We start from the raw sequence: 26,275 nt of genomic DNA, 5'->3' as shown, positions 1-26,275 counted from the left end.
ATCTATAGGCACAATATTGTACAGTATTTCTATAGAACTTATTCATCTTGTGTAACTGAAATTTTATACTCACTGATTAGCAACTCACTATTTCCTCATACCCCCTGCTCCTGGCAACTACAATTCTATTCTTTGTTCCATAAGTTTGACTATTTTAGATACCTTATATAATTGGAATTCTGTAGTATTTGTCCTTCTGTAACTGGCTTATTTCACTTAGCGTAATGTCCTTCAGATTCATTCATGTTATTACATATTACAGGATTTTCTTCTTTTTAAAGGCTGAATGATATTCTATCATATGTATATAACGTACTTTTTCCCCCCCCATTTACCTGACATTTAGGTTGTTTCCACAGATATTTAGATTGTTTTCCATAGGTTGGCTATTGTAAATAGTACTGCAGTGAACAGGGGAGTACTACTGTCTCTTCAAAATCCTGATTTTAATTCTTTTGGATAAATACCCAGAAGTGGGATTACTGGATCATGTGGCTTTGCTTTTTCATAGAGAGTTAGTAAGGGCTGTTGGGAAGCTTCCTAAACTCTTTGATATTCTTGTTTTTTTTTTTTTCTTTTGAGATGGAGTCTCGCTGTGTTGCCCAGGCTGGAGTGCAGTGGCGCAATCTTGGCTCACTGCAAGCTCCGCCTCCCAGGTTCATGCCATTCTCCTGCCTCAGCCTCTCCGAGTAGCTGGGACTACAGGCGCCCGCCACCATGCCCGGCTAATTTTTTTGTATTTTTAGTAGAGATGGGGTTTCACCGTGGTCTCGATCTCCTGACCTCGTGATCCGCCCGCCTCGGCCTCCCAAAGTGCTGGGATTACAAGCGTGAGCCACCGCGCCCGGCCAACTCCTTGATATTCTTACCTACAGACAACGTTCATATCCTTTCATCTTGTCTCATTGGAAAAGGTGCCCTTTTACCAGACTAATCCTTTCATTTCTTGATTTTCTTCTGCTTTCTCAAGGTCTATGCTTTGCTAATTTTATACTCAATATTTTTCACAGAAGCCTTTTGAAGGAGTTGTTTTCATTAGTTGCTGAATTTTCTCACTTCCCATTTCATGGAACTCTGTCTTCCACCTCCAAAATTCTACTAAAAAGTATTTTATTAAAGCCATTATTATCAACTCTTTAGTCATTATTTTGTATTTATCACTGTTAGGGCTGGGTGAGGTGGCTTATGCCTATATTCCCAGCACTTCGGAAGGCCAATGTGGGAGGATCATTTGAGACCAGGAGTTCAAGACCAGCCTGGGCAATATAGATAGTGAGATCCCATCTCTACAAAAAATAATAAAAACAAAAAATTAGTTGGGCATGTTGGCACACAGTTGTAGTCCTAGCTACTGGAGAGGCTGAGGTAGGAGGATTGTTTAAGCCCAGGATTTCGAGACAGGAGTTTGAGACTGCAGTGAGCCATGATCGCACTACTGCATTCCAGCCTGGGCAACAGAGAAACTCTGGCTCTAAAAAGACAAACAAAAACAGCACTATCACCAATTGCCTCTTTTCTGAAAATAAAGTGTAGTATCCACTGAACCAAAAAATTCAGTTCAATAGACATTTTTTTGAGAATTTCTTAATTAGGCACTGGAAACAGAAGAATGAAAAATCTTGCTCCGCAGAAGCTGACAGTTTAGTGAGGGATACTGACATGCAAGCAATCATAATATCAAGGGCTTTCACTGAGATACATAGTAAGTGCTATGGGAACACAGAGGAAAAATTTACTATTCCCAGGGCAAGTTGTGGAAGTCTTTGCCTATGTGCCCTTGTGTGACTTTTCTGACAGTTTCTGAAAGTTCTTTAGGAAACAGGTTGAAAGATTTGAATATTAAAAGATTGAAGCGGGTGGGGTAAAAAAGAAGTTTGAAAGGCTGAAAACACAGATTGGCTCCCCTTTCTTTTAGTGATTATTATTTTTTTGAGAGATAGTGGGGGGAATAAGGATAATTATTCTTTTTGGTAATTAACTAAATGTTTTGTTATGTGTGTGCAGCACTTCATAAAGCCTGTAAAATTTTTAGTAAAATTCGAAGTGGTAGGATTTATGTGAATGATCTTCCAGTGATCCTTTGCATCTTGAGAATTTCTATAAGTGATTTAGAAATGCGACAGGCACTAAAGACTGTTGATATTGACGGTAAGTTTTATCTTTTCAGTATTAGTTTAAGGGTCTGCAATCATAAATATGTTATGTTTGTCAGATTAATTACAAATGATAGGAAAGCTAAACCTTAAAATATATTATAAAAACATCATTTTTGGTCATATTATATGTTACGAAACATTTTTACATGTTACAAGAACATTACTTACAATAATGATATTGAAAATTAGCCTCAGGTTTGTGTAATTGGATTGATTAATTACTAGACTGGATTATGGCATATTCTCATTATTGTTCCATGCATGGTCTAATCTTATTTAGTTATATAATTTAAATAATGTAATAAATACTTGACCCAACCACCCAAAATAAAAAGTAGGACCTTGTCAGTAATTTACATCTAACTGTAAACTTTCCTAAGCAACCTATTAGTCTGTTTTCCCCAACCTGAGGTAAGAATTATCTTGAATCCTATATTCATTATTCTCTTATTTTTCTGTTTAAATAGTATTATTGTTATGGATAGGTATTTTTGTAAAATGGTTCAAAAATTTTAGTTGTTTAAAAAACTTTAGTAAACAGTTTTTCATGATGTGTATAATCTTTTGTTTTTTTCACTTAATATTATATGACTAAGATTTATTCATACTGTTGTATACTACTTTTTTTGTATGCTCTTGCTCTTGCCACCCTTGAATTGATCAGCCTTTAAAAATTATGGTTGTTCTAATAGATATATGGTTATTATCTGATTGTGGTTTTAATTTGCATTTCCTGAATGATTAAATAATGTTGAATATCTTTTCATGTGCTTGTTTGCCATTTGTATATTTTTTGCCCATTGAAAAATTGTGTTCTTATTATTGTATTTTGAGATCCTTTATATATTCTGAATATAAGTCCTTTATTGGATATGTGATTCGTAGATATTTTATTCCATTCTGCTGCTTGTCTTTTTATTCTCTTAAGAATGTTTTTAGAAAAGGAGAAGTTCATACTTTTGATGAAGTCCAGTCTGCAATTTTTTCTTTCATGAATTGCCTTTGATATCTTATCTAAAAGATCTTTGCCAACCCAAAGTCACAACAATATTAGAAAACAAGTCAAAGTAGTTCATTAAAATTTGGACAGATGTTTCACTGTTTTTGAAAGAAAGGAGAATCCACTCTCAAGTTGTTACACTGAAGAAGTGGAGACAGACAACTTGACAGACTTTTCAGTATTGGAGAAAGTGCTTCTGTGGTATGGAAGTGAGAACAACCAAGCCTTGTCATTTCCTCTGCAGACAATTGGAAGCACTGAAGTATTCCTCTATAGGCTATTTCTGCTCAGATGACATTAAATTGAAATATAAGTTTATACTTGTTTTCTTCGTGACTTAGATAACATCACTGATGTAAATAAACCCTGTCAAAGTTGGGCTCATTTATTTAATGACAGCAGAAGATGAATTCATAGTTATTTAACTTGAAGAATCTTGAAGAACTACAAATATAAAAATTAGTCTTGAGCAAAGAGCACTGCAGTATCTACAGTACTAGTCCCATAGCATTCTTATTACTGCTGGAACACTATTTACTACCTAATTACAATATGTAAATTTTTTTCTGGTAAATATTCTTTTTACATTCTATATATAATGTCGACTGCTCTGTGTATAGATAATAGTATTCTAATGTCATTAGTTAATTCTTTTTTTTTTTTTTTTTGAGACGGAGTCTCGCTCTGTCACCCAGGCTGGAGTGCAGTGGTGCGATTTCGGCTCACTGCAAGCTCCGCCTCCTGGGTTCACGCCATTCTCCTGCCTCAGCCTCTCCGAGTAGCTGGGACTACAGGCGCCTGCCACCACGCCTGGCTAATTTTTTTGTATTTTTAGTAGAGACGGGGTTTCACCGTGGTCTTGATCTCCTGACCTCGTGATCTGCCCACCTCGGCCTCCCACAGTGCTGGGATTACAGGCGTGAGCCACCGCGCCCGGCCTTCATTAGTTAATTCTATTTACATTTTTAGTTGCCACTTTTATCTTATGTTCTTAGTGAGTTTGCTAATAATGTTTGCTGATGGAGTTTTTTTCCCTTCTGTTTTGGAACCATTTTTATAGTTAATGGAATGCTGGATTTTTCAAATTTCCTTAAAGCTGTGACTGATGTTTCCTATTTGGTCTCTCAGAATCCAGGTAAAAAAGACTTCTTCAAAAGTATAGAAGATAATACTTTTGTAACTGATTTTGGGGTTGGGAGGGGTGGTATTTAATATATGAATTAATTTATATTTTACAAATCTCCCACTAGTGTAGGCTGAGAAAAATGAGGAGTGAATTTTGTCATAAAAGGCATTACAAAACCTGGCTCATACTGCCCCAATATTCAAACGTTCTATCTCTAATCTCTAGTTTTTCCTGCACATTAACTGTTAGACTAATTCTCTTAAAATACTATTTTCACCATGTCATTTTCCTGCTCAAGAATTTAGATGCTCTTCCTATTATCAAATGAGTCTATAGAGGCCAAACTCTCATGCTTAGCCTCCTCACCCCTTCATAATTTTGTTCACCACTCTTCCCTTTATCACAGAACCTTTCCCAGGCAAGAACCGCATACTCCAGTTAGTCATAAATCTCCATACATGCCAATATAATTCTTACTCCCATGCCTTTGTTTGTGTGCGTGTTTTTTTTTTCTGTTGAAATCTCACATCTGTTTTGTTCTTCATCCTTAACAGTACTTTCTTCCTTTTGCCAGGAGTCTTGTTTGTATCTCTTCCTAAAAATTTCAGATACTTATGGGTCTCCTAGTAACCTTTAGTTTACATTACCTATACATTATAAATAAAGTGATTGGAAAGGGTATTCGTACTAATGGTAGAAACAGTATCTCAAAAAACAGGAAATCTGTGGTGTTCATGACCTGATGTTAGCAATTCTTCTATTCCTCCATTAGGCGATATCAAGTTCTTATGCTCGGTCCTTGGAATTATATATTTTTATTTTTTATTTGTATAAATTTAAGGGGTGCAAATGCAGTTTTGTTACATAGATATATTGCATCCTGGTAAAGTCTGGCTTCTAGTGTAACCATTATTCGAATAGTTATACATTGTACTTATTAAGTAATTTTTCATCCTTCACCCCCTTCCCACACTTCCAAGTCTCCAGTAACTATTATTTCATGCTCTATGTCCATGTGTACACATTCGGCTCCCACCTATAAATTTGGCTCCTACCTATAAATGGCTTTCATTATCTTAAGTGAAACAAGTCAGAAACAGAAAGTCAGATAGATAATAGTTTCATCCATGTTGCTGTGAAATATGTTATTTTATTCTTTTTTATGGCTGACTAGTATTCCACTGTGTGTGTGTGTGTGTGTGTGTGTGTGTGTGTGTGTGTGTGTACCACATTTTCTTTATCCAGTCATCCATTGGTGGACACTTAGGTTGATTTTATGTCTTTGCTATTGTGGATTGTGCTGTGATAAACATATGAGTACAGGTATCTTTTTGAGATAATGGTTTCTTTTCCTTTGGGTGTATATATACCTAGTAGTGGAATTGTTGGATCATACAGTAGTTCTATTTTTAGTTCTTTGAGAAATCTCCACACTGCTTCCCATTTTTTCATAATGCTCATTTGGCCATTTGTATGTCTTCTTTTGAAAAATGTCTATTCATGTCATTTGCCCACTTTTTAACAGGATTATTTGTTGCTTTTGTTGTCGTTGATCTGTTTGAGTTCTTTGTACATTCTGGATGTCAGTCCTTGTTGGATGCATAGTTTGCAAATATTTTCTCCTATTCTTCAAGTTGTCTGTTCATTCATTGTCTGTTCAATCAATCATTCTGTTGATTATTTCTTTTGCTGTGCAGAAGCTTTTTAGTTTAGTTGTCTCATTTGTCTTTTTTTGTTGTTGTTGCTTGTGCTTTCGAGTTCTTAGTCATGAATTCTTTGCCTAGACCAATGTCAGTAAGAGTTTTCCTTGGGTTTTCATGTAGTATTCTTTTTTTTTTTTTTAGATGGAGTCTCGCTCTGTTGCCCAGGCTGGAGTGCAGTGGCGTGATCTTGGCTCACTGCAAGCTCTGCCTCCTGGGTTCACACCATTCTCCTGCCTCAGCCTCCCAAGTAGCTGGTACTACAGGTGTCTACCACCACGCCTGGCTAATTTTTTTGTGTTTTTAGTGGAGATGGGGTTTCACCGCGTTAGCCAGGATGGTCTCGATCTCCTGACCTCATGATCCGCCCGCCTCGGCCTCCCAAAGTGCTGGGATTACAGGCGTGAGCCACCGCACCCGGCCTCATCTAGTATTCTTAAAGCTTCAAGTATTACATTTAAGTTTAGATCCATCTTGAGTTGATTTTGTATATGGTGGGAGATAGGGGTCCAGTTTCATTCTTCAGCGAATGGCAATCCAATTTTCCCTTTACCATTTATTGAAAAGAGTGTCCTTTCACCAGTGTATGTTTTTGTCAACTTTGTCAAAGATCAGGTGGCTATAGATATGAAGCTTCATTTCTGGGTTCTGTTTTCTATTCCACTGATTTATGTTTCTACTTTTATAGCAGTACCATGCTGTTTTGGTTACTATTATAGTATAATTTGATGTCAGGTAATGTGATGTCTCCAGCTTTGTTCTTTTGTTTAGGATTACTTTGGCTATTTGGGCTCCTTTAGTTCCATGTAAATTTTAGGATTATTTTTTCTATTTCTGTGAAAAATGACATTGGCATTTTGATAGAGATTGCACTGAATCTGTAGATTGCTTTGGGCATTATGGTCATTTTAATGATATTAAGTTTTTGATCCATGAGCATGGGATGTTTTTCCACTTGTTTGTGTTCTCTATAGTTTATTTCATCACTGTTTTGTAGTTTTCCTTGTAGAGATCTTTCACCTCTTTGGTTAAATGTATTACTAGGTACTTTGTTTTTTGTAGCTAAGCTAAATGGCATTGCCTTCTTGATTGGTTCTCAGCTTGATACTAGTGTATAGAAATGCCACTGATTTTTGTATGTTGATTTTATCTACTTAAACATTACCAAATTTGTTTATCAAATCTAAGGGTTTTTTGGGAGGAATCTTTAGGGTTTTCTCAGTATAAGATTATATCATCAGCAAACAGACATAATTTGACTTTCTCTTTTCCAACTTGGATGCCTCTTACTTTTTTTCTCTTGCCTGATTGCTCTGGCTAGGTCGTCCAGTAATATATTCAATAGGAGTGGTGAAAGTAGGCATCCTCGTTTTGTTTTGGTTCTTAGGGGGAATGCTTTAAACATTTCCCCATTCAGTAGGATGTTGGCTGTGGGTTTGTCGTATATGGCCTTTATTATTTTGAGGTATGTTCCTTTTATAGTGAATCAGATTGTATATTTATTTATTTATTATTTATTTATTTTTTGAGATGGAGTCTTGCTCTGTCATGCAGGCTGGAGTGCAGTGGAACAATCTCAGCTCACTGCAACCTCTGCCTCCCAGGTTCAAGGGACGCTCCTGCCTCAGCCTCCCAAGTAACTGGGACTACAGGCATGCACCATCATGCCTGGCTAAATTTTTGTATTTTTAGTAGAGATGGGGTTTTACCATGTTGGCCAGGTTGATTTCGAACTCCTGACCTCAAGTGATCCGCCTGCCTTAGTCTCCCAAAGTGTTGGAATTACAGGCGTGAGCCACTGCACCCGGCCCAGATTTTATTTTGTTAGAATCAAGGATATGTGAATGTGATAGTCTTTATAGAACTGGATTAGCAAGTAAAAGGCAATGAAAACTCTTCAATACTTATTTACTCATTTATGTAATAAACATTAATTATGCCTATGTATGAAGCAGTGAATAATATAGATATGCTTGGCTTGCTTTTTCTTTTTGGCATTTTGATAGACTCCATGGCATTAGGATTTTCCTGGTTCTCTTTTGTCTACTTGGTTTTTGACTTACATTTTTTTTCTTGTTTCAGTTTCATGTAGTTCTTCTCTGATCTTGGTTATTTCTTTTCTTCTGCTGGGTTTGGGTTTGGTTTGTTCTTGTTTCTCTAGTACCTTGAGGTGTGACCTTAGATTGCCAATTTGTGCTCTTTCAGACTTTTTGATGTAGTCATTTTATGCTATTAACTTTCCTCTTAATACTGCCTTTACTGTATCCCAGAGGTTTTGATAGGTTGTGTCACTATTATTGTTCAGTTTGAAGAATTTTTAAATTTCCATCTTGATTTCATTGTTGACCCAGTGATTATTCAGGAGCAGATTCTTTAATTTCCCTGTATTTGCATGGTTTTGAGGGTTCCTTTTGGAGTTGATTTCCAGTTTATTTCACTGTAGCAAGAGTACTTGCTGTAATTTTAATTTTCTTAAATTTGTTGAGGCTTGTTTTGTGGCCTACCATATGGTCTATCGTGGAGGATGTTCCATGTGCTGATGAATAGAATTCATAGTCTGCATTTATTGGGTAGAATGTTCTGTAAATTTCTGTTAGATCAATTTTTTTTAGAGTATAGTTCAAGTCCATTGTTTCTTTGTTGACTTTCTGTCTTGATGACCTGTCTAATGCTGTCAGTTGAGTATTGAAGCCCCCTACTACTGTTGCTGTCTATCTCATTTCTTAGGTCTAGTAGTAACTGTTTTATAAATTTGGGCGCTCCAGTGTTAGGTGCATATATATTTAGGATTATGATATTTTCCTGTTTGACTAGTCCTATTATTATATAATGTCCCTCTTTGCCTTTTTAAACTGCTGTTGCTTTAAGTTTGTTTTGTCTGATATAGGAATAGCTACTCCTGCTTGCTTTTGGTGTCCATTTGCATGGAGTATCTTTTTCCACCCCTTTACTTTAGGTTTATGTGAGTGAGTCCTTAAGTGTCAGGTGAGTCTCTTGAAGACAGCAGATACTTGGTTGGTGAATTCTTATCCATTCTGCCATTCTCTGCCTTTTAAGTGGAGCATTTAGACCATTTACATTCAATGTTAGTGTTGAGATATGAGATACTATTCTATTCATTGTGCTATTTGTTGACAGAATATCTTGGGTTTTTTTTTCTTGTGTTATTGTTTTATAGGTCCTGTGAAATTTATGCTTTAAGGAGATTCTATTTTGATGTATTTTGAGGATTTGTTTCAAGATTTAGAGCTCCTTTTAGCAGTTCTTTTAGCAGTCAGTAGTGCTGGTTTGGTAATGGCAAATTCTCTCAGCATTTGTTTGAAAAAGACTGTATTTTTCCTTCATTTATGAAGCTTAGTTTCACTGGATACAACATTCTTGGCTGATAATTGTTTGTTTAAGGAGACTAAAGATAGGACCCAATCCTTTCTAGCTTGTAGGGTTTCTGCTGAGAAATCTGCTGTTAATCTGATAGGTTTTCCTTTATAGGTTACCTGATGCTTTTGCCACACAGCTCTTAAGATTCTTTCCTTCATCCTGACTTTAGATAACCTGATGACTATGTGCCAAGGCAATGATCTTTTTGCGATGAACTTCTCAGGTGTTCTTTGAGCTTTTTGTATTTGGATGTCTAGACCTCTCACAAGGCCGGGGAAGTTTCTCTCGATTATTCCCTCAAATATGTTTTAACAAACTTTTAGATTTCTCTTCTGCTTTGGAAACACCAGTTATTCTTAGGCTTGGTCATTGAACGTAATCCCAAACTTCCTGGAGGCTTTGTTCTTTTTTTTTTTTTTTTTTTTTTTTTGAGACAGAGTCTCACTCTGTCACCAGGCTGGAGTGTAGTGATGCAATCTCGGCTTATTGCAACCTCTGCCTTCCGGGTTCAAGTGATTCCCCTACCTCAGCCTCCCGAGTAGCTGGGACTACAGTTGCGCGCCACCAAACCCAGCTAATTTTTGTATTTTTAGTAGAGATGGGGTTTCACCAGGTTGGCCAGGATGGCCTCGATTGCTTGACCTCATGATCTGCCTGCCTCAGCCTCCCAAAGTGCTGGGATTACAGGTGTGAGCCACTGCACCTGGCCTGTTCATTTTAAAAAATTCTTCTTTGTTTTTGTTGTCTTGGGTTAATTAGAAAGCCTTGTCTTCATGCTCTGAAGTTTTTTCTTCTACTTACTTGATTCTATTACTGAGACTTTCCAGCACATTTTGCATTTCTCTAAGTGTGTCCTTCATTTCCAGAAGTTATGATTGTTTTTTATTTATGTTATTTCACTGGAGATTTTCCCATACATATCCTGTATCTTTTTTTTTTTTTTGGTTTCTTTAAGTTAGACTTCACCTTTTTCTGGTGCCTCCTTGATTAGCCTAATAATTGACCTTCTGAATTATTTTTCTGGCAATTCAGAGATTTCATCTTGATTTGGATCCATTGCTGCTAAGCTTTTGAGTGTGATCTTCTGGAGATGTAAAAGAACGTTGTTTTGTCATATTACCAGAATTGTTTTTCTGGTTCCTTCTCATTTGGGTAGACTATGTCAGAGGGAAGCTCTGGGACTCAAGGGCTGCTGTTCAGGTTCTTTTGTCCCTCAGGGTGCTCCCTTGATTTGGTGCTTTTCTCCTTCCCCTAAGGGCTTCCTGAGACATAGGGCTTCCTGGACAAGGGGCTTCCTGAGACATAGGGCTTCCTGGACAAGGGGCTTCCTGAGAGCCAAACTGCAGTGATTGTTATTTCTCTTTTGGATCTAGCCACCCAGTGGAGCCACCAGGCTCCAGGCTGGTACTGGAGAGTGTCTGCAAAGAGTCCTGTGATGTGTTCCATCTTCAGGTCTCTCAGCCGTGAATACCAGCACCTGCACCAATGGAGGTAGCAGGGGAGTGAAGTGGACTCTATTAGGGTCCTCGGTTGTATTTTTGTTTAGTGTGCTGGTTTTGTGTTGGTTGGCCTCCAGCCAGGAGGTGGCACTTTCAAGAGCACATCAGCTGCAGTAGTATAGGGAGATTACAAGCTTGCCCTAGGGTCAGGTGGTGGGCAGGGCCACAGAGCTCTCAAGAGATTATGTTCTTTGTCTTCTGCTACCAGGATTGGTAGAGAAAGACCATCAGGTGGGGCAGGTTAGGCATGTCTGAGCTCAAACTCTCTTTGGGTGGGCCTTGCTGCAGCTGCTTTCGGGGTGAAGGTGTGGTTTCCAGGCCAATGGAGTTATGTTCCTGGGAGGATTATGGCTGCCTCTGCTGCCTGACAGGTCGCCAGGGAAGTGGGGGAAAGCCAGCAGCGATAGGCCTCACCCAGCTTCCACGCAGCCCACAGTCTGAAAGACTGGTTTCACTCCTACTGTGCTTCACCTATAGCACCGAATTTATTTCCAGGCAGGCGGTGAGCAGGGATGAGAACTTGCCCCAAGCTACAAGCCTCCCCACTGAGAAAGCAAGCCGACTCACAGTTACTTGCCTGTCCCACAGAGCCTGCAAGGGCATCCACCTCCTTCAAGGGGTGTGTGGATTCTCTTGGCTTTCCTGGTATGTTCCTGCAGTAGTTCTTGGAGCAAAAGTTCATGATGTGAGTGTCTACTAACTGACTACTTTTTAAATCACAACTTAGAATAGCTTATTTACTTTCCTATATTTCTTAATTTTTCAAGTCCTGGTTTCCTATTTTGACGTTTTGATAATTCATTTTGCCTTGACAAAGCATAAATTACTATTATTTTTTTGGATGTAATTTCACTCTTGTTGCCCAGGCCGGAGTGCAATGGCGCGACCTCGCTCACTGCAACCTCTGCCTCCCTGGTTCAAGCAATTCTCCTGCCTCAGCCTCCTGAGTAACTGGGATTACAAGCCCACACCACCATGCCCGGCTAAGTTTTGTATTTTTCATAGAAGTGGGATTTCACCATGTTGGCCAGGCTGGTCTCGAGCTCCTAACCTCAGGCGATCCACCTGCCTTGGCCTCCCAAAGTGCTGGGATTACAGGCGTGAGCCACTGTGCCCTGCTACAAAACATAAATTATATATATGTATCTGTGGTCAGTACTTAGGAGTCCAAACACACATATAAATCTATAGTCAGAAAAAAATGTAAGTTGAGTTCCAGACAATAGGGAAAAATGATGGATAGGAGGCAGGACTAACTTGCAGCTTTCACTCAGACAGACAGAGCAGCGTGTAGAGACCACTTTTTGAATCACAACTTAGAATAGCTTATTTACTTCCCTATATTCCTTGATTTTTCAAGTCCTGGTTTCCTATTTTGACCTTATTTTCTGTTTACGGACAGTGTTCTGAGACTAATCAAGAACTCTCAGGTTTCTTTTGTTCCTTTTAAAAGAACACACATAATTCTTGAATATATTGTTTTAATAAAATATCCAAGCAATATATGTGTATAAAGATATGAAAGACCTTCTTTAACCCCTCTAAGATTGCTACAGTTTAATACTGACCTGAGAATTCTTTTTATGTGCACATACATATATATAATTTATGTTTTGTCAAGGCAAAATGAGTTATCAATTACTAGGCAGAGTGGAAGCAAAGGACCTAGGTCTCATAGAAACTAGTAAAAAGATCAAGCATACAGTTAGAAATCAAGAGACTCCCTAGAGAAAAATAAAAGGGAAAAACGCAAATATCTTTTTCTTAAGAGAAAAAGAAATTTTGCCACCTTGTTTTGCAGGAACTATCTTGTTTACTTATATTTCTCAAGTATGAAATTAGTAATCTTGTAATATAATTACTGGTCATTCATATATTTTTTTCTATGAATTCGCTTTTCACATACACTTTTCATTTAAAAGACTGGGTTGTTCATCTCATTGATTTGTAGGAGTTTTCATATTCTGGCTATTAATCCTTTGTTATGTATATTACAAATGTTTTCTTCTAATCTATTGTTTCTCTTTTAATTTCGAAATGGTGTCTTTGGTTTTTGGAATGGGACTATTACGTTTTATCACAAAATTTATTATTTTTTCTTTATGTCTTATGAGTTTTGAGTTGTGCTTAAAGGGGCCTTTCTCACCTCAATAGTACACACACACATTTTCATCATGATTGTGGAGTACTGGTTTTCAATGTTCCAGGGAACCTGGAGATGGGTAGATGGGAATAGGGCAAGTTTAAATGCCACAAAGCTCACTGTTCTTACTAAGACTCAGTCATTTTTCTTGAAGAAATTCCTCAGATAGCTGCAAGCCTTTGGCTTATTTTCAGAATTTTGAAACAAGTTGGTTCTGATAATTTTTGCCAGAGTTCTCATTGCTTTTATGGAGGAGAGGGTTTCTGGAGGTCCCTTCCTCTGCTATTTTTGTTCACTTGATCAATAATGACTAGTTGAGGCCAGGCATGGTGGCTCATGCCTGTAGTCCCAGCACTTTGGGAGGCCAAGGCGGGTGGATCACTTAAGCCCAGGAGTTCGAGACCAGCCTGGGCAACATGGCAAAAACCCATCTCTACAAAAATACAAAGAAATTAGCGGGGCGTAGTGGTATGTGTCTGTAGTCCCAGCTACTCAACGGGCTGAGGTGGGAGGATTGCTTGAGCTGGGGAGGCAGAGGTTGCAGTAAGCCGAGATCGTGTGATTGCATTCCAGCCTGGGCTACAGAGAGATACCCTGTCTTTAAAAAAAAAATTAATTAATTAAAAAAAAGACTAATTGAATGAACAAATAATGCCCATTTTTTCCTCCTTGACTGTGCTTATCAAAGAACTTAGTAATCATTAGTTTATTATATGATGAATTTCAAGAAAATCTAGTCTGACTATAAATGATTTTCCATCTGAAATTGATAACGGGAATTGTGTTTTTTTTTTTTTGTCAAGGCTAATTTAGGGGTGTAGTGGTCAGGGAGAATATAAATTTAGCAGTTTATATTCAATCTGCTTTCAATCTGTTTAATTTTTAAGGTTTTTTGTGGAAAATTATAATTTATCTGAATATTTTCTTTTTAAAATTAAAAATATACTGAGCTCTCTGATGTGACTCTAAAAATTTTAGAAAATGATAAAGTGATTTGGTATTTAATTTATTTTAGTTAGATTGTTTTAAACTTATAGAATCTAACATTCAGAAGTAGATGTCTTGGGGACCCCCAGATTTGGTTTGCTAGTCAGGGCCATGCTGAATATTTGCTTCTGAATAGGTTCTTTTCAATTCATTTTATATGCTAAGGATTGTTAACATAAGAATATGAAATTCCTATGGAGAAATAAAAGACCAATGTTTTAACCACTATTATAAAGTTATTTTATAACAGTGGTTTACTTGTAGATAAATATTTATAAAACCCCGTGCTTATACAAGGTTATTTTCCCTTAGAAGGCTATTGACACAAAATCAGCTCCTTTTCCAAGAAAAGCTGTTGATTCTCATGGTATAATAATTTGTTTTTTGCAGCATTCCAGGATGCCTTGAAGATTTACTGTAGGATAAAAGGTGGTCGAGTTTCAACTGATGAAGTGTTTGCTGTTTTGGATAGCATGGGTATCCTTGTAAATCCTGAAATTTTAGAAGAAGTGATAAAACATACCTATATTGACAGTGAGTTATTTGCATTGAGATATATATGTCAATATATATGTGAATATATTTATACATTTTTTTCCGGATATCAATTTTGTGATCTGTCCTTTGCTTCTCCTTTTTTCTCTTGATTCTTACATTTTGCCATTGACACTGTTTACTGGTGTCTGTAGTAAGAAATAGTCGAGAAAAATTAAATGAGAGGTTTCTAAAATTGTTATAGTTTGGTATGTTTGGTTAAAGAATAAAATGAATTAAAAAAAGTTCAGCCTTATATCTCTTTTCCAAGTCATTTCTGGTCTTTGTGGAGAAGTAGTTTCTTGTAGTGTCAAGGGCATTGACTCCACAAGTTAGAAGACCTAAATTTCTTGAATTCTCAATTTTATTATGTAGCTTTGATTAAACAATTTTGCTATGCCCTTCAGTTGCTCTCTGCACAATGTGGATTGCTTTAAACATGATAAAAATATTTAGCAGGTGTTTTGTATTACATGTTTACTTGTAACCAGAGGATGTCCTATAATAATTAGTGATTAATTGATTGATTCATTTGTTTTATTATTGTGCGCGGCAAGCCACCCAGGTGCTGAGGCAAGAGACTGAGGGCATGAGCTGTTCCAGTATAATAAAATATATAAAATAAGTATAGTTATACTAGATATAGATCTTAGATATGATTATATATGAATATCATTAATCATTAGTTTGTAGCAATTACTCTTTATTTCAGTATTATAATAATCCTCGCTCTACAATTATAACCTAGGAAAAACCAGGCCATACAGAGATAGGAGCTGAGGGGACATACTGAGAAGTGACCAGGAGTGTGAGCCTTCTGTTATGCCTGGACAGGGCCACCAGAGGGCTCCTTGGTCTAGCGGTAATGCCAGCATCTGGGAAGATGCCCATTGCCAAGCGGACTGTGGTCTAGTGGTAGCGTCAGTGTCAAGGAAAAACACCCGCTACTTAGCAGACTGGGAAAGGCAGTCTCCCTTTCCCCGGGGGAGTTTAGAGAAGACTCTACTCCTCCACCTCTTGTAGAGGGCCTGACAGAGGGCCTGACTGATGTCAGGCCTGCCCGCAGTTATCCGGAGGCCTAACCATCTCCCTGTGATGTTGTGCTTCAGTGGTCATGCTCCTAGTCCACCTTCATGTTCCATCCTGTACACCTGGCTCTCCCTTTTAGATAGCGGTAGCAAATTAGTGAAAGTACTAAAAGTCTCTAATAAGCAGAAATAATGGCGTAAGCAGTCTGTCTCTCTGTCTCTCTCTCTCTGCCTCGGCTGCCAGGCAGGGAAGGGCCCCCGTCCAGTGGACACGCGACCCACGTGACCTTACCTATCAATGGAGATGGCTCACACTCCTTACCCTGCCCCTTTGTTTTGTATCCAATAAATGTCAGCGCAGCCTGGCATTCGGGGCCACTGCCGGTCTCCGCGTCTTGGTGGTAGTGGTCCCCCGGGCCCAGCTGTCTTTTCTTTTATCTCTTTGTCTTGTGTCTTTATTTCTACACTCTCTCATCTCCACACACAGGCAGAAAACCCACTTGACCTCCTAGGCTCAATAATCCTCCCACCTCATCTTCCTGAATTGCTAGGGCTATAGGTGTGCACCATCATGCCAGGCTAATTTTTATTTTGTAGAGATGAGGTCTTGCTATGTTTACTAGGCTGGTCTCAAACTTCTGGCTGCAAGTGATCCTCCTGCCTCAGCCTGCTGAGTAGCTGGAATTACAAGCATGAGCCACTGGGCCCAGCCTGATTCATTCACTTAATGAATCAGATAGTCAGTCATTTAATATCTACTATGCCTGGAACTGTGCTAGGTGATGCAAAGATGAATAAAACACACTTCTTTTTGTTTTTGAGGGAGCTCACGTTCAAGTGTGGAAAGAGTCAAGTAAACTGAAAATTAAAATGCTCCATGGCAAATACTATAATAGAGTGTACATAGGCTGCTAATACATACTGGAAGCCTTAGCGAAAGATTATCAGAGGGCCTGATGTCTGAGCTAAATCTTGAAGGATCAGTATGAATTAAGTAGTTGAAGGTGGTAGCAAAGAGTGAGAAAAACATCTTAAGCCAAAGGAACAGTTTGTGTAAATATGGCAGAAAAATAATCAGACATGACATCTTTTTGAGTGGGCTTCCACTAGTTTTTGTCATTTATTAATGGTGGTTTTGTAGTGGGCTTTTGGTTGCTGATATGTGGTCTGGAGATAGAATCAGGCCACATGGAGTTCTCTTAGGAAGTCAGGTATGGTGGGCTCTGGGGTGAGGCATGAGCGGAAGGATATGATGGGGTATGAAAATGTAAAATGGGGATTTTAAAGACTAATCTTAAGCCTTTAGGGCATGCCCTACCAGGAACAACAGAAATCATATATGAAATAGCTGCAGTACCTTGCTTTTTGGCTTATGGAGTTCTGGTCTGGGTCTCCAGGCCTCCTGCTTTATTTGGGGCGGTATATTGGACAAATGATACTAATTTTATAGAATTGTTATAGGAATTAAATATAAACATTTATCACAGTGCTTGGCACCCAGAACAGACAGAAGAAGGGTGAGGCAGAAACCTGAGAGTCATCCTTGGCAACTCTACTTCTCTATTCCTCATGCAATAGTTCCCTTATTTAAAGTCTTAGATACATCTTTTTAAAAACTTTTCTCCTTTTTTCTGTATATAAGATAGATATCTCTTAAGTCTTTCTAGTTCTCTCTTTTTTTTACTCCGCTCTGTCGCCAGACTGTAGTGCGGTGGCGTGATCTCGGCTCACTGCAACCTCCGACTCCCTGGTTTAAGCGTTTCTCCTGCCTCGGCCTCCGAGTAGCTGGGATTACAGGCACATGCCACCATGCCCAGCTAATTTTTGTATTTTTAGTAGAGACAGGGTTTCACCATGTTGGCCAGGATGGTCTCGATCTCCTAACCTTGTGATCCACCCGCCTTGGCCTCCCAAAGTGCTGGGATTACAGACGTAATCTATTTCTCCTTATCTCCCTATCTTAGTCCAAGTTCACATAACCTTTCCTCAGGACCATTGCAGTTCAACCTAACAAGTATACCCCTATCCACTCTTATGTTCCTTTATACTGCAGCCATAATGATCTTCATTCAAGTACAGGTCTGATCATGTTATTCTCCTCACATAAAATCTAATAATACCTCTTGGGATAAATAACTCTTTTAGTGTGGTTTACAGGGCCTTGTGTGTTCTGGCTTTTACCCAGAGCTTCAGCTTTATCTGAGACCATATTCTTCCTTGCTCTCTGTGCCTTCTTAGAGTTTCAACTATATACCATTCCCCTTCTTGCCAAATAGCTGTTGCATGTGTTCATTTCTCTTCCTTGAACCTTTTTCTCACCTTAGGTAATTCCTACTTATACTTTAGATCCAAACTCAACTGTCTTTTCCTCAGGGATGTTTTCCCAGACCTCTCTGAGTAGGTCAGATTCTCATGTTATACACTCTCATAGCACTATTCACAATTGAAATTTGTATTTTTGTTTGATTGATGTTGATATTTCAAATAAGACTGAGCATCAGGTGAGCAGATATCATGTCTGCTTTAGCTTAATATTGTATCTTCAGTACCTAGCATGGTGCTTATGGCACATATTAACCGCTCAACAAATATTTGTTGAATGAATGAATAATTCTGATTCCTCATGCCACATCTTCCAGTCAGAAAGAACAAAATGTTCTTCATTTTATCATATGAATAAGCTGGCTGCAGTTTGAGACAAAATTCCTCATAAGGAAGGTCCTTATCTTTTGACCAGGAAAATAATCTTAATAGATATGTTAGATTATGAGAGTTAAAACATACTGGGAAACACCTAGATTGAGCAAAAAGGTAAGGTAAAGTATTGTACATAAGAAAGCAACAGGAATTTGAAATATAGTAGTGGCTCAGTAGTGGAGGAAGAAGATGGATAGAACCTAAGAGTGAGTGAGGGTAGAGTAACCATAGAACTTTAGGACTATAGTATGTAGTTGCTTGCTGTGCTTCTTAAGAACTCCCTTACTCCCATCAATTGCAAATTACCAATAAGAGTTGGATATATACAATAGACTTGTATTAGTATTGTTGGTGGGGAGATTTCAAGGATAAAGACCTATAAGTTCTATGTTCGATCTTCTTGGGGCAGAAAGAGGATTGCACCTGTGGAAAGTAATAATGTGAGTGAGATCAAGAGTCCATGGGAATAGAGAAACAAAGCAAAAATAAACAAAAAGAGCACAAGTGACCTAGGAATCCTCAAACTTTGGTCAAGGTATTGATTTATGTTAGTATATGCTCTGGGGTCTGAGCTATTTTAATATTAAAGGAAACGTTAACCCCAGGATGCCAAAAATTTTGGGTCGCCCAGGTAGGAGATGTTAATTTTTCTGTAGCAGAATTTTGCAGTAAGGAATAATATAACACAGTCCTGCTGAAAGAAGACAGCACTGCAGGTACTGTTCCAGCATCTTATTTTTGCATTTGGTATATTGTTGGAGATGATAGGTAGATAATATGTTCATCTTTATAGATGTTTGCAATGAGGGAGAAGGAATTAGCCCCCTGAAATTTTCAGGAAAGTCCAAGGAGGATTTGCTTTATTAAGATATGGCAAAAAGTGCCATATGGAAAATCAGCTGATGGCAGTTCTTAGAGGGCCAGGTATTTTGGTTTCTGAAATAGTGTATTGGTATAGCAGTTCTTTTTTTTTTTTTCTCTCATGGAGGTTAGAGATCTGGAAATTGAACTGGGTGGGAAGTTGTGACTAGTGCAGTTTTTGCTAGAGGAGGCTTTCGATATTGTGGAGCTACCTGAAGATTACAGAAATGTAGTGTTAATGGTCACTTAGCACCTTCAGAGTAATGTTGCCTTGCATATATGACCTTAATAATTAGGATCATTTTTTCCTCTCACAGTACGTAGTTGCGTTTTCCAGGATGAATTTCCTCCAGAATTATATACCTTAGGAAATAAATGATACCTATGACCATATTGATTGCCTTGGTTTCAACCAGGAATCATTCTTTAAGGTTTTGCTAAGTTAGATAGGGACCAAGATAGTCATTTCAGATTCTGGAATGCATCTTCGGCCACTAGGGACTATTTAAGTAGGTAATATTTGTTTAGGAGTTTCATAATAGGTGTTTATTATTGCATAGATGCAAGGAATAAATTTGAGCAAGAGCTAATGAATCTGTGAACATGGTTGACTACCATACTCTTATTAGTTGACGTTGGACTTCTGTTCAGAGAAAGGAGTTTTCTAAATGAAGAGCAGATAAAAGCAAGATGGCCTTTTCCACTGGATTAATACATGTATGGTCTAACAGAATACTTTTCAGTGATCAGATTCAAGAGCTTGAGGGTTGAGGCTTTGAGTTGTCTTAGGACTTAAGCCATGATCTAAGAACATGGGACATGGAATCAATCTACCATAAGTGCCAGTTACTGGGGAGGTTATGGGAAGTGTTAGAACTATAATCAAAACCAGAATGAGGATAAATACCAAGGAAATAAGAAACCAGAATGTAGGAAGCAATCTCTAATCAGAAGGCAGTTTAGCACCAATTTTGTCTAGCATTTCTTTGATTGGTTCAAACACATAGTATTTGCTTTGCAGTGATTTAAAGGCCTGCACCTGAAATACATAGTTTACCAATTTTCAGAGAATCAGAGTGAATCAGGTGGACCCAAGACCAAAATGATACTATTCTTTGATTTACATATTTGCTTCCCGTGGCAGCAAGAGGGGCAGAGTGGCTGGGCCGCTCCCCTTGGCCCTGGTCCCGGCTTGCCCCGCCCCACCACCATGGCCCAGGATGAGGGTATATATTTGGAGGGGACGCAGGACGCCGGCACAGAAGGAGCCGGGTGGAGCTGTGGTCGCGCTGAGGAAGCTTTATAGATACATGCATTGCATCCCTATTTTCACAAAGCTTGGCTATCAGAGCATTATGAACACTAATGACCTCAAACTCAGGTTGTCCAAACCCACTACGTTTCTGGAATGAGCTTGAAGAAGCCTGACAGGTAGAACTTTATGCAGAGCTCCAGGCCATCAACTTTCAGGAACTGAACTTCTTTTTCCAAAAGGCCATTGAAGGATTTAACCAGTCCTCTCATCAAGAAAAGGTGGATGCGTGAATGGAACCTGTCCCTCAAGAGGTACTGGGCAGTGCTGCAGGGAAGCTAGATCAGCTCCAGGCCTGGGAAAGCAAAGTTTTCCAGATTTCTCAGAACAAAGTCACAGTTCTTCTAGCTGGTGGGCAGGGGACTAGACTCGTTGCATATCCAAAGGGGATGTATGATGTTGGTTTGCCATCCCATAAGACAGTTTTTCAGATTCAAGCAGAGCATATCCTGAAGCTACAACAGTTAGCTGAAAAATATTATGGCAACAAATGCATTATTCCATATAATGATCAGTGGCAGAACAGCAGAATCTACAAAGGAGTTCTTCACCAAGCACAAGTACTTTGGTTTAAAAAAAATAGAAAATATTATCTTTTTTTTCAGCAAGGAATGCTCCCTGCCATGAGTTTTGATGGGCAAATTATTTTGGAAGAGAAGAACAAAGTTTCTATGGCTCCAGATGAGAATACTGGTCTTCATCGGGCTCTTGCAGCCTGGCATATTGTGGAGGATATGGAGCAAAGAGGCATTTGGAGCATTCATGTCTATTGTGTTGACAGCGTATTAGTAAAAGTGGCAGACCCACAGTTCACTGGATTTTGCATTCAGAAAGGAGCAGACTGTGGAGCAAAGGTGGTAGAGAAAACAAACCCTACAGAACCGGTTGGAGTGGTTTGCCAAGTGGATGGACTTTACCAGGTGGTAGAATATAGTGATATTTCCCTGGCAACAGCTCAGAAACGAAGCTCAGATGGATGACTGCTGTTCAATGTGGGGAATGTTGCCAACCACTTATTCACTGTACTATTTCTGAAGAGATGTTGTCAATGTTTATGAACCTCAGTTGCAGCACCATGTGGCTCAAAAGAAGATTCCTTATGTGGATACCCAACAGCACTTAATTAAGCCAGATAAACCCAGTGGAATAAGTATGGAAAAATTTGTCTTTGACATCTTCTAGTTCGCAAAGAAGTTTGTGGTTTATGAAGTATTATGGGAAGATGACTTTTCCACACTAAAGAATGCTGACAGTCAGAATGGGAAAGACAACTCTACTACCGCAAGGCACACTTCATTATTGCTGGGTTCTCAATGCAGGGGTCACTTTATAGATGAAAATGGCTCTCATCTTCCAGCAATTTCCCACTTAAAGGATGCCAATGATGTACCAATCCGGTGTGAAACCTCTCTTCTTATCTCTAATGCTGAGGAAGGAATAGAAAGTTATGTGGCAGATATAGAATTCCATGCACCTTTAATCATCGATGAGAATGGAGTTCATGAGGTGGTGAAAATGGTATATGAGCCTGATACCAAGTTCTACCACAATAGGAATAGCTTTTGTTTTTGATAGACCAACTGTGAACCTACAGGACCTCCTGGATGACTGAAGTTTAAATATTCACAGGGTTTTATTTTGCTTGTTGAACTCTTAGAGCTACTGCAAACTTCCCAAGATCTAGATGACTGAACTTCAGATAGCATTTTTATGATTCCCAACTCATTGAAGGTCTTATTTATATTTTTCAATTGTGTATTTCTTTCCAAGGCAAGGAAACCATTGGCAATACAAGAAATTTCCTACAGCTGAACTACAGTCAGGATGTTCAACATCACTTTACTTGGAGCTGGAGGCATTTGTTTTTGAAGTTGTGCATAGTAATAATATGTCATTGTAGATGTTGAAAGGTTTCTATGGTAACAAAAGTTTATTTTATCAAATATTCAACTTTTTAAATGAAATAATTGGACAGTAAAATAAACGTATCTTCTTGTTTCTGGAAAACAATAAAAATTTGCTTCTTCCTCTCAGAGTTTTCACTTATGCATATTATTGAACAGTTGATTTCTTATGAATAGACTGAAGAAAAAAACCATCACTATTATAGATAAGTAAATTTTCAGTCTTTTTCATCTTGGATGGCAAGCAAAATCAAATATTTGGAGGCAAGAACTATTGGGCAAAGCATTTTCTATCTCTGTGCACAATTGAAATGACATTATTCGGGGTGACTGCATCTGAACACATCCTCAGTCATGCATTATCCAAGAAGTAAAATGATCTTAGACGGGCAGGGGCAGGAATAGTGGGAAGTTATGAGTGCTGGACACAGAGAAGGTACAAAGTAAATATCGTTGTCTGCTATTCACTATGTAGACATTGCATTGTTTTTTATCACCTTCTGTATATTTTGTTCAACCAAAAATAATTTTTAGTGATAAGAAGTAGGTACTTTGTGAGGCATTGGGGAAACAAAGGAAAAACACATCCTTTGTTCTTGAGGAGTTCACAATCTAGAAATGAAGTCAAAAGAGCAAATAAATACCTGTAATAAACTCTAAAAAACATGTAAAATGAAAAAATATCCTGATTAGCACGAGAGCTTAAAACATGACTATTTCTTTTGATGAAAAACTCTTTTATTAAGGAGAAAAGACCATGGTCTTACTCTTATGTTGGGTGTGTACTGAGTTATTAATTCATGATTTCAGGTTTTATTCAAAACTCGTAATAGTTGGCTCTTTGTTCCTACTAGCCACACATTCTGTGTTGTTTTCGTATTAGAATAGGATGGCAGATATATGTGTGTTCAAAAGTAAATACAGTATTTGAACTTATTCTATTACAGGAAACCACATGGTGGATATTGGGGATATTATATTTATTTTGAATGAGCTACAGGAACAGTATGAGGATGTTTGTAAGTGAGCTCTTGTTGCTATGACAAGTTTTGTTTATAGTTAAAGTCTTTACATTAAATCTTAATTTATAAGTTTTATTTTATAAAGGGTTTTGAAAACCTTCTCTGAATAATTTACCTTCTTAAATCAGGGAGATGAAATATAATACTCAAAATGCTATTTATATGTCCTCTTTTTAGAAATGTCTATGCATATTCTTTGCCTAGTTTTTTTTTTTTTTTTTTTTTTTTTTTTGAGGCGGAGTTTTGCTCTTGTTGCCCAGGCTGGAGTGCAGTGGCGCGATCTTGGCTCACTGCAACCTCTGCCTCCTGGGCTCAAGTGATTCTCCTGCCTCGGCCTCCCAAGTAGCTGGGATAACAGGCATATGCCACCACGCCCAACTAATTTTGTAATTTTAGTAGAGTGAGGGTTTCACCATGTTGGTCAGGCTGGTCTTGAACTCCTGACCTCAGGTAATCCACCTGCCTCAGCCTCCCAAAGTGCTGAGATTACAGGCATGAGCCACCGCGTCTGCCTCTTTGCCCAATTTTTAATGGGATTTTTTTTTTTTTTTACTGTTGAGTTGTTTGAATTCCTTGAATTCCTTATAAATTCTGGATATTAATCCCTTCTCAGATGAATAGTTGGCAAATATTTTCTCCCATTCAAGATGTTGTCTCTTCATTCTGTTATTTCTTTGGCTGTGCAGAAGCTTTTTAGTTTAATATAGTCTCATTTGTCTATTTTTGTTTTTGTTGCTGGTGCTTTTGAGATCTTGGTCATAAAATTTTTGCCTAGACCAATGTCCTGTAGACTTCTCCCTATGTTATCATCAAACAGTTTTTTAGTTTCAGATCTTATGTTTAAGTCTTTAATTCAGCTTGAGTTGTTTTTAGTATATGATGAGAGATAGGGGTTTAGTTTCATTCTTCTGCATATGGTTATCCACTTTTCCCAGCACCATTTATTGAAGAGGGTATCCTTTCCTCAGTGTATATTCTTGACTGCTTTGTTGGCTTTGTTGCTTTGTTGGGTGTAAACCAACAGTTGATCAGTTGGGTGTAAATATGTGACTTTATTTCTGGGTTCTTTATTCTGTTCCATTGGTCTCTGTGTCCATTTTTTTTGAGATGGAGTCACGCTCTGTCACTCAGGCTGGAGTGCAGTGGCGTGCAGTGCAACCTCTGCCTCCTGGGTTCAAGCGATTCTCCTGCCTCAGCCTCTTGAGTAGCTGGGATTACAGGCATGCATGACCATGCCTGGCTAATTTTTGTATTTTTAGTAGAGACGGGGTTTCAGCATATTGGTCAGGCTGGTCTTGAACTTCTGATCTCAGGTGATCCACCTGCCTCAGCCTCCCAAAGTGCTGGGATTACAGGTGTGAGCCACTGTGCCCGGCCTCTGTGTCTATTTTTATACATACTGTTTTGGTTGCTGTATTAGTCTTTTCTCATGCTGCTAAAAAAGACATACGCGAGACTGGGTAATTTATAAAGGAAAGACATTTAATTGATTCACAGTTCCACATAGCACTTTATGTCTTTTCTTTGGAGATTTTAATTCATTTACATTCAAGGTAGTTATTGATATGGAAGGATTTTACTACTGCCATTTTGTTAATTGTTTCTGCTTGTTTTATAGATCCTTTGTTTCCTTATTTTTCTCTTCTTTTGTGATTGATTTTTCTCTATTGATTTTTTTTACTTTTTATCTTTTGTGTATTTATTGTAGGTTTTTGATTTGTGGCTACTCTGAAGCTTGCAAAATCTCTTGTAGTCATGACAGGCAATTTTAAGCTGATAGCAAGTTAGCTTTGCTTGCATAAACAAACTGTGCTTTTACCTCATCTCTCCTTTTGCATTTATAATTTTTGATGTCACAATTTACAGATTCGTATATTGTTTCCCTTAACAAATCATTGTAGCTTTTATTATTTTTAACCTTCATACTATGTAAGTGAAGTGCACACCACCATTATAGTATTAGTGTATTCTGACTTTGACTGTGTACTTACTTTTACCAGTGAGTTTTACACATTTATTTTTTGTGTTACTAAACAGTATCCTTTTGTTTTGGCTTGAAGAACTCTTTTTGACATTTCATGTAAGACAAATATAGGGGATGAACTCTTTCAGCTTTTGTCTGGGAAAGTCTTTATCTTCATTTCTGAAGGACAGTTTTTCTAGGTACAGTATTATTGGTTGGCAGTTTATTTCCTTCAGTACTCTGAATATATAGTCCATTCTCTATGCACCCATAAGGTGTCTGCTGAGAAATTTGCTCTCCTTATTGGAACGTATATGTTATTTACTTTACTCTTGCTATTTTCAGAATCTCCCTCTTGTTCTTGATATCTGACAGTTTGATTATAATATGTCTTGGTGTAGTCTTGTTTGAATTCATCTGATTGGAGGCATTTGGCCTTCCTGTACCTGGATATTTATATATTTGCTCAAATTTGGATTGTTTTCTGTTCTTCTTTATGTAAGTTTTCTACTCTTTTGTCTTTCTCTTCTCCTTCATAAACTCTTATAACTTGACTATTTTCTCTTTGGATGCTGTCCCATAAATCCTGTAAGCTTTCCCCATTATTTTTCATTCTTTTTATTTTATTCACCACAGACTATATATTTTCAAATAACTTGTCAGGTTCACAGATTCATTCTTTTGCTTAATCAGTTATGTTGTTGAGTTGTCTATTGTATTTTCCATTTCTTTAATTACACTTTTCAGCTCTTGATTTTTGTTTATTTATTTTCTTTTGTGTAATTTCAGTGTCTCTGTAAAATTCTATTTTTGGTCATTTATTGTTTTCCTGATTTCATTGAATTTTTTTCTCTGTATGTCATTAATTTTATTCCCTGAACTTTCTCTAGACAATTAGTTTGAATTCTGTCAGGAAGTTTCTATATCTTCGTTTCTTTGAGGTCAGCTATCAGGAGATTATTGTG

The 26,275-nt window shown here is 37.9% G+C and overlaps 1 protein-coding gene and 1 pseudogene across 2 annotated transcripts in view; both read left to right on the top strand.

Moving 5' to 3' along the window:
* EFCAB13 (EF-hand calcium binding domain 13) overlaps nt 1-26,275 on the top strand; it is a 45,709-nt gene that overhangs the window by 17,831 nt on the left and 1,603 nt on the right. The window contains exons 6-8 of the mRNA XM_030799481.1: nt 2,005-2,148; nt 14,380-14,523; nt 23,273-23,344. Coding sequence (XP_030655341.1) covers nt 2,005-2,148; nt 14,380-14,523; nt 23,273-23,344 — 360 coding nt within the window. The remainder of the gene's footprint in view (nt 1-2,004; nt 2,149-14,379; nt 14,524-23,272; nt 23,345-26,275) is intronic.
* On the top strand, nt 18,248-23,573 carry LOC115831458 (annotated as a pseudogene). The gene has a single exon (XR_004026943.1). The product of XR_004026943.1 is annotated as a UDP-N-acetylhexosamine pyrophosphorylase pseudogene (transcript).

This window comes from Nomascus leucogenys, chromosome 19 (genome assembly GCF_006542625.1).
Source record: "Nomascus leucogenys isolate Asia chromosome 19, Asia_NLE_v1, whole genome shotgun sequence".
NCBI lineage: Eukaryota > Metazoa > Chordata > Mammalia > Primates > Hylobatidae > Nomascus > Nomascus leucogenys.
Note: the sequence above shows the minus strand (reverse complement) of the source record. Positions and strands in the feature narration are given on the sequence as shown.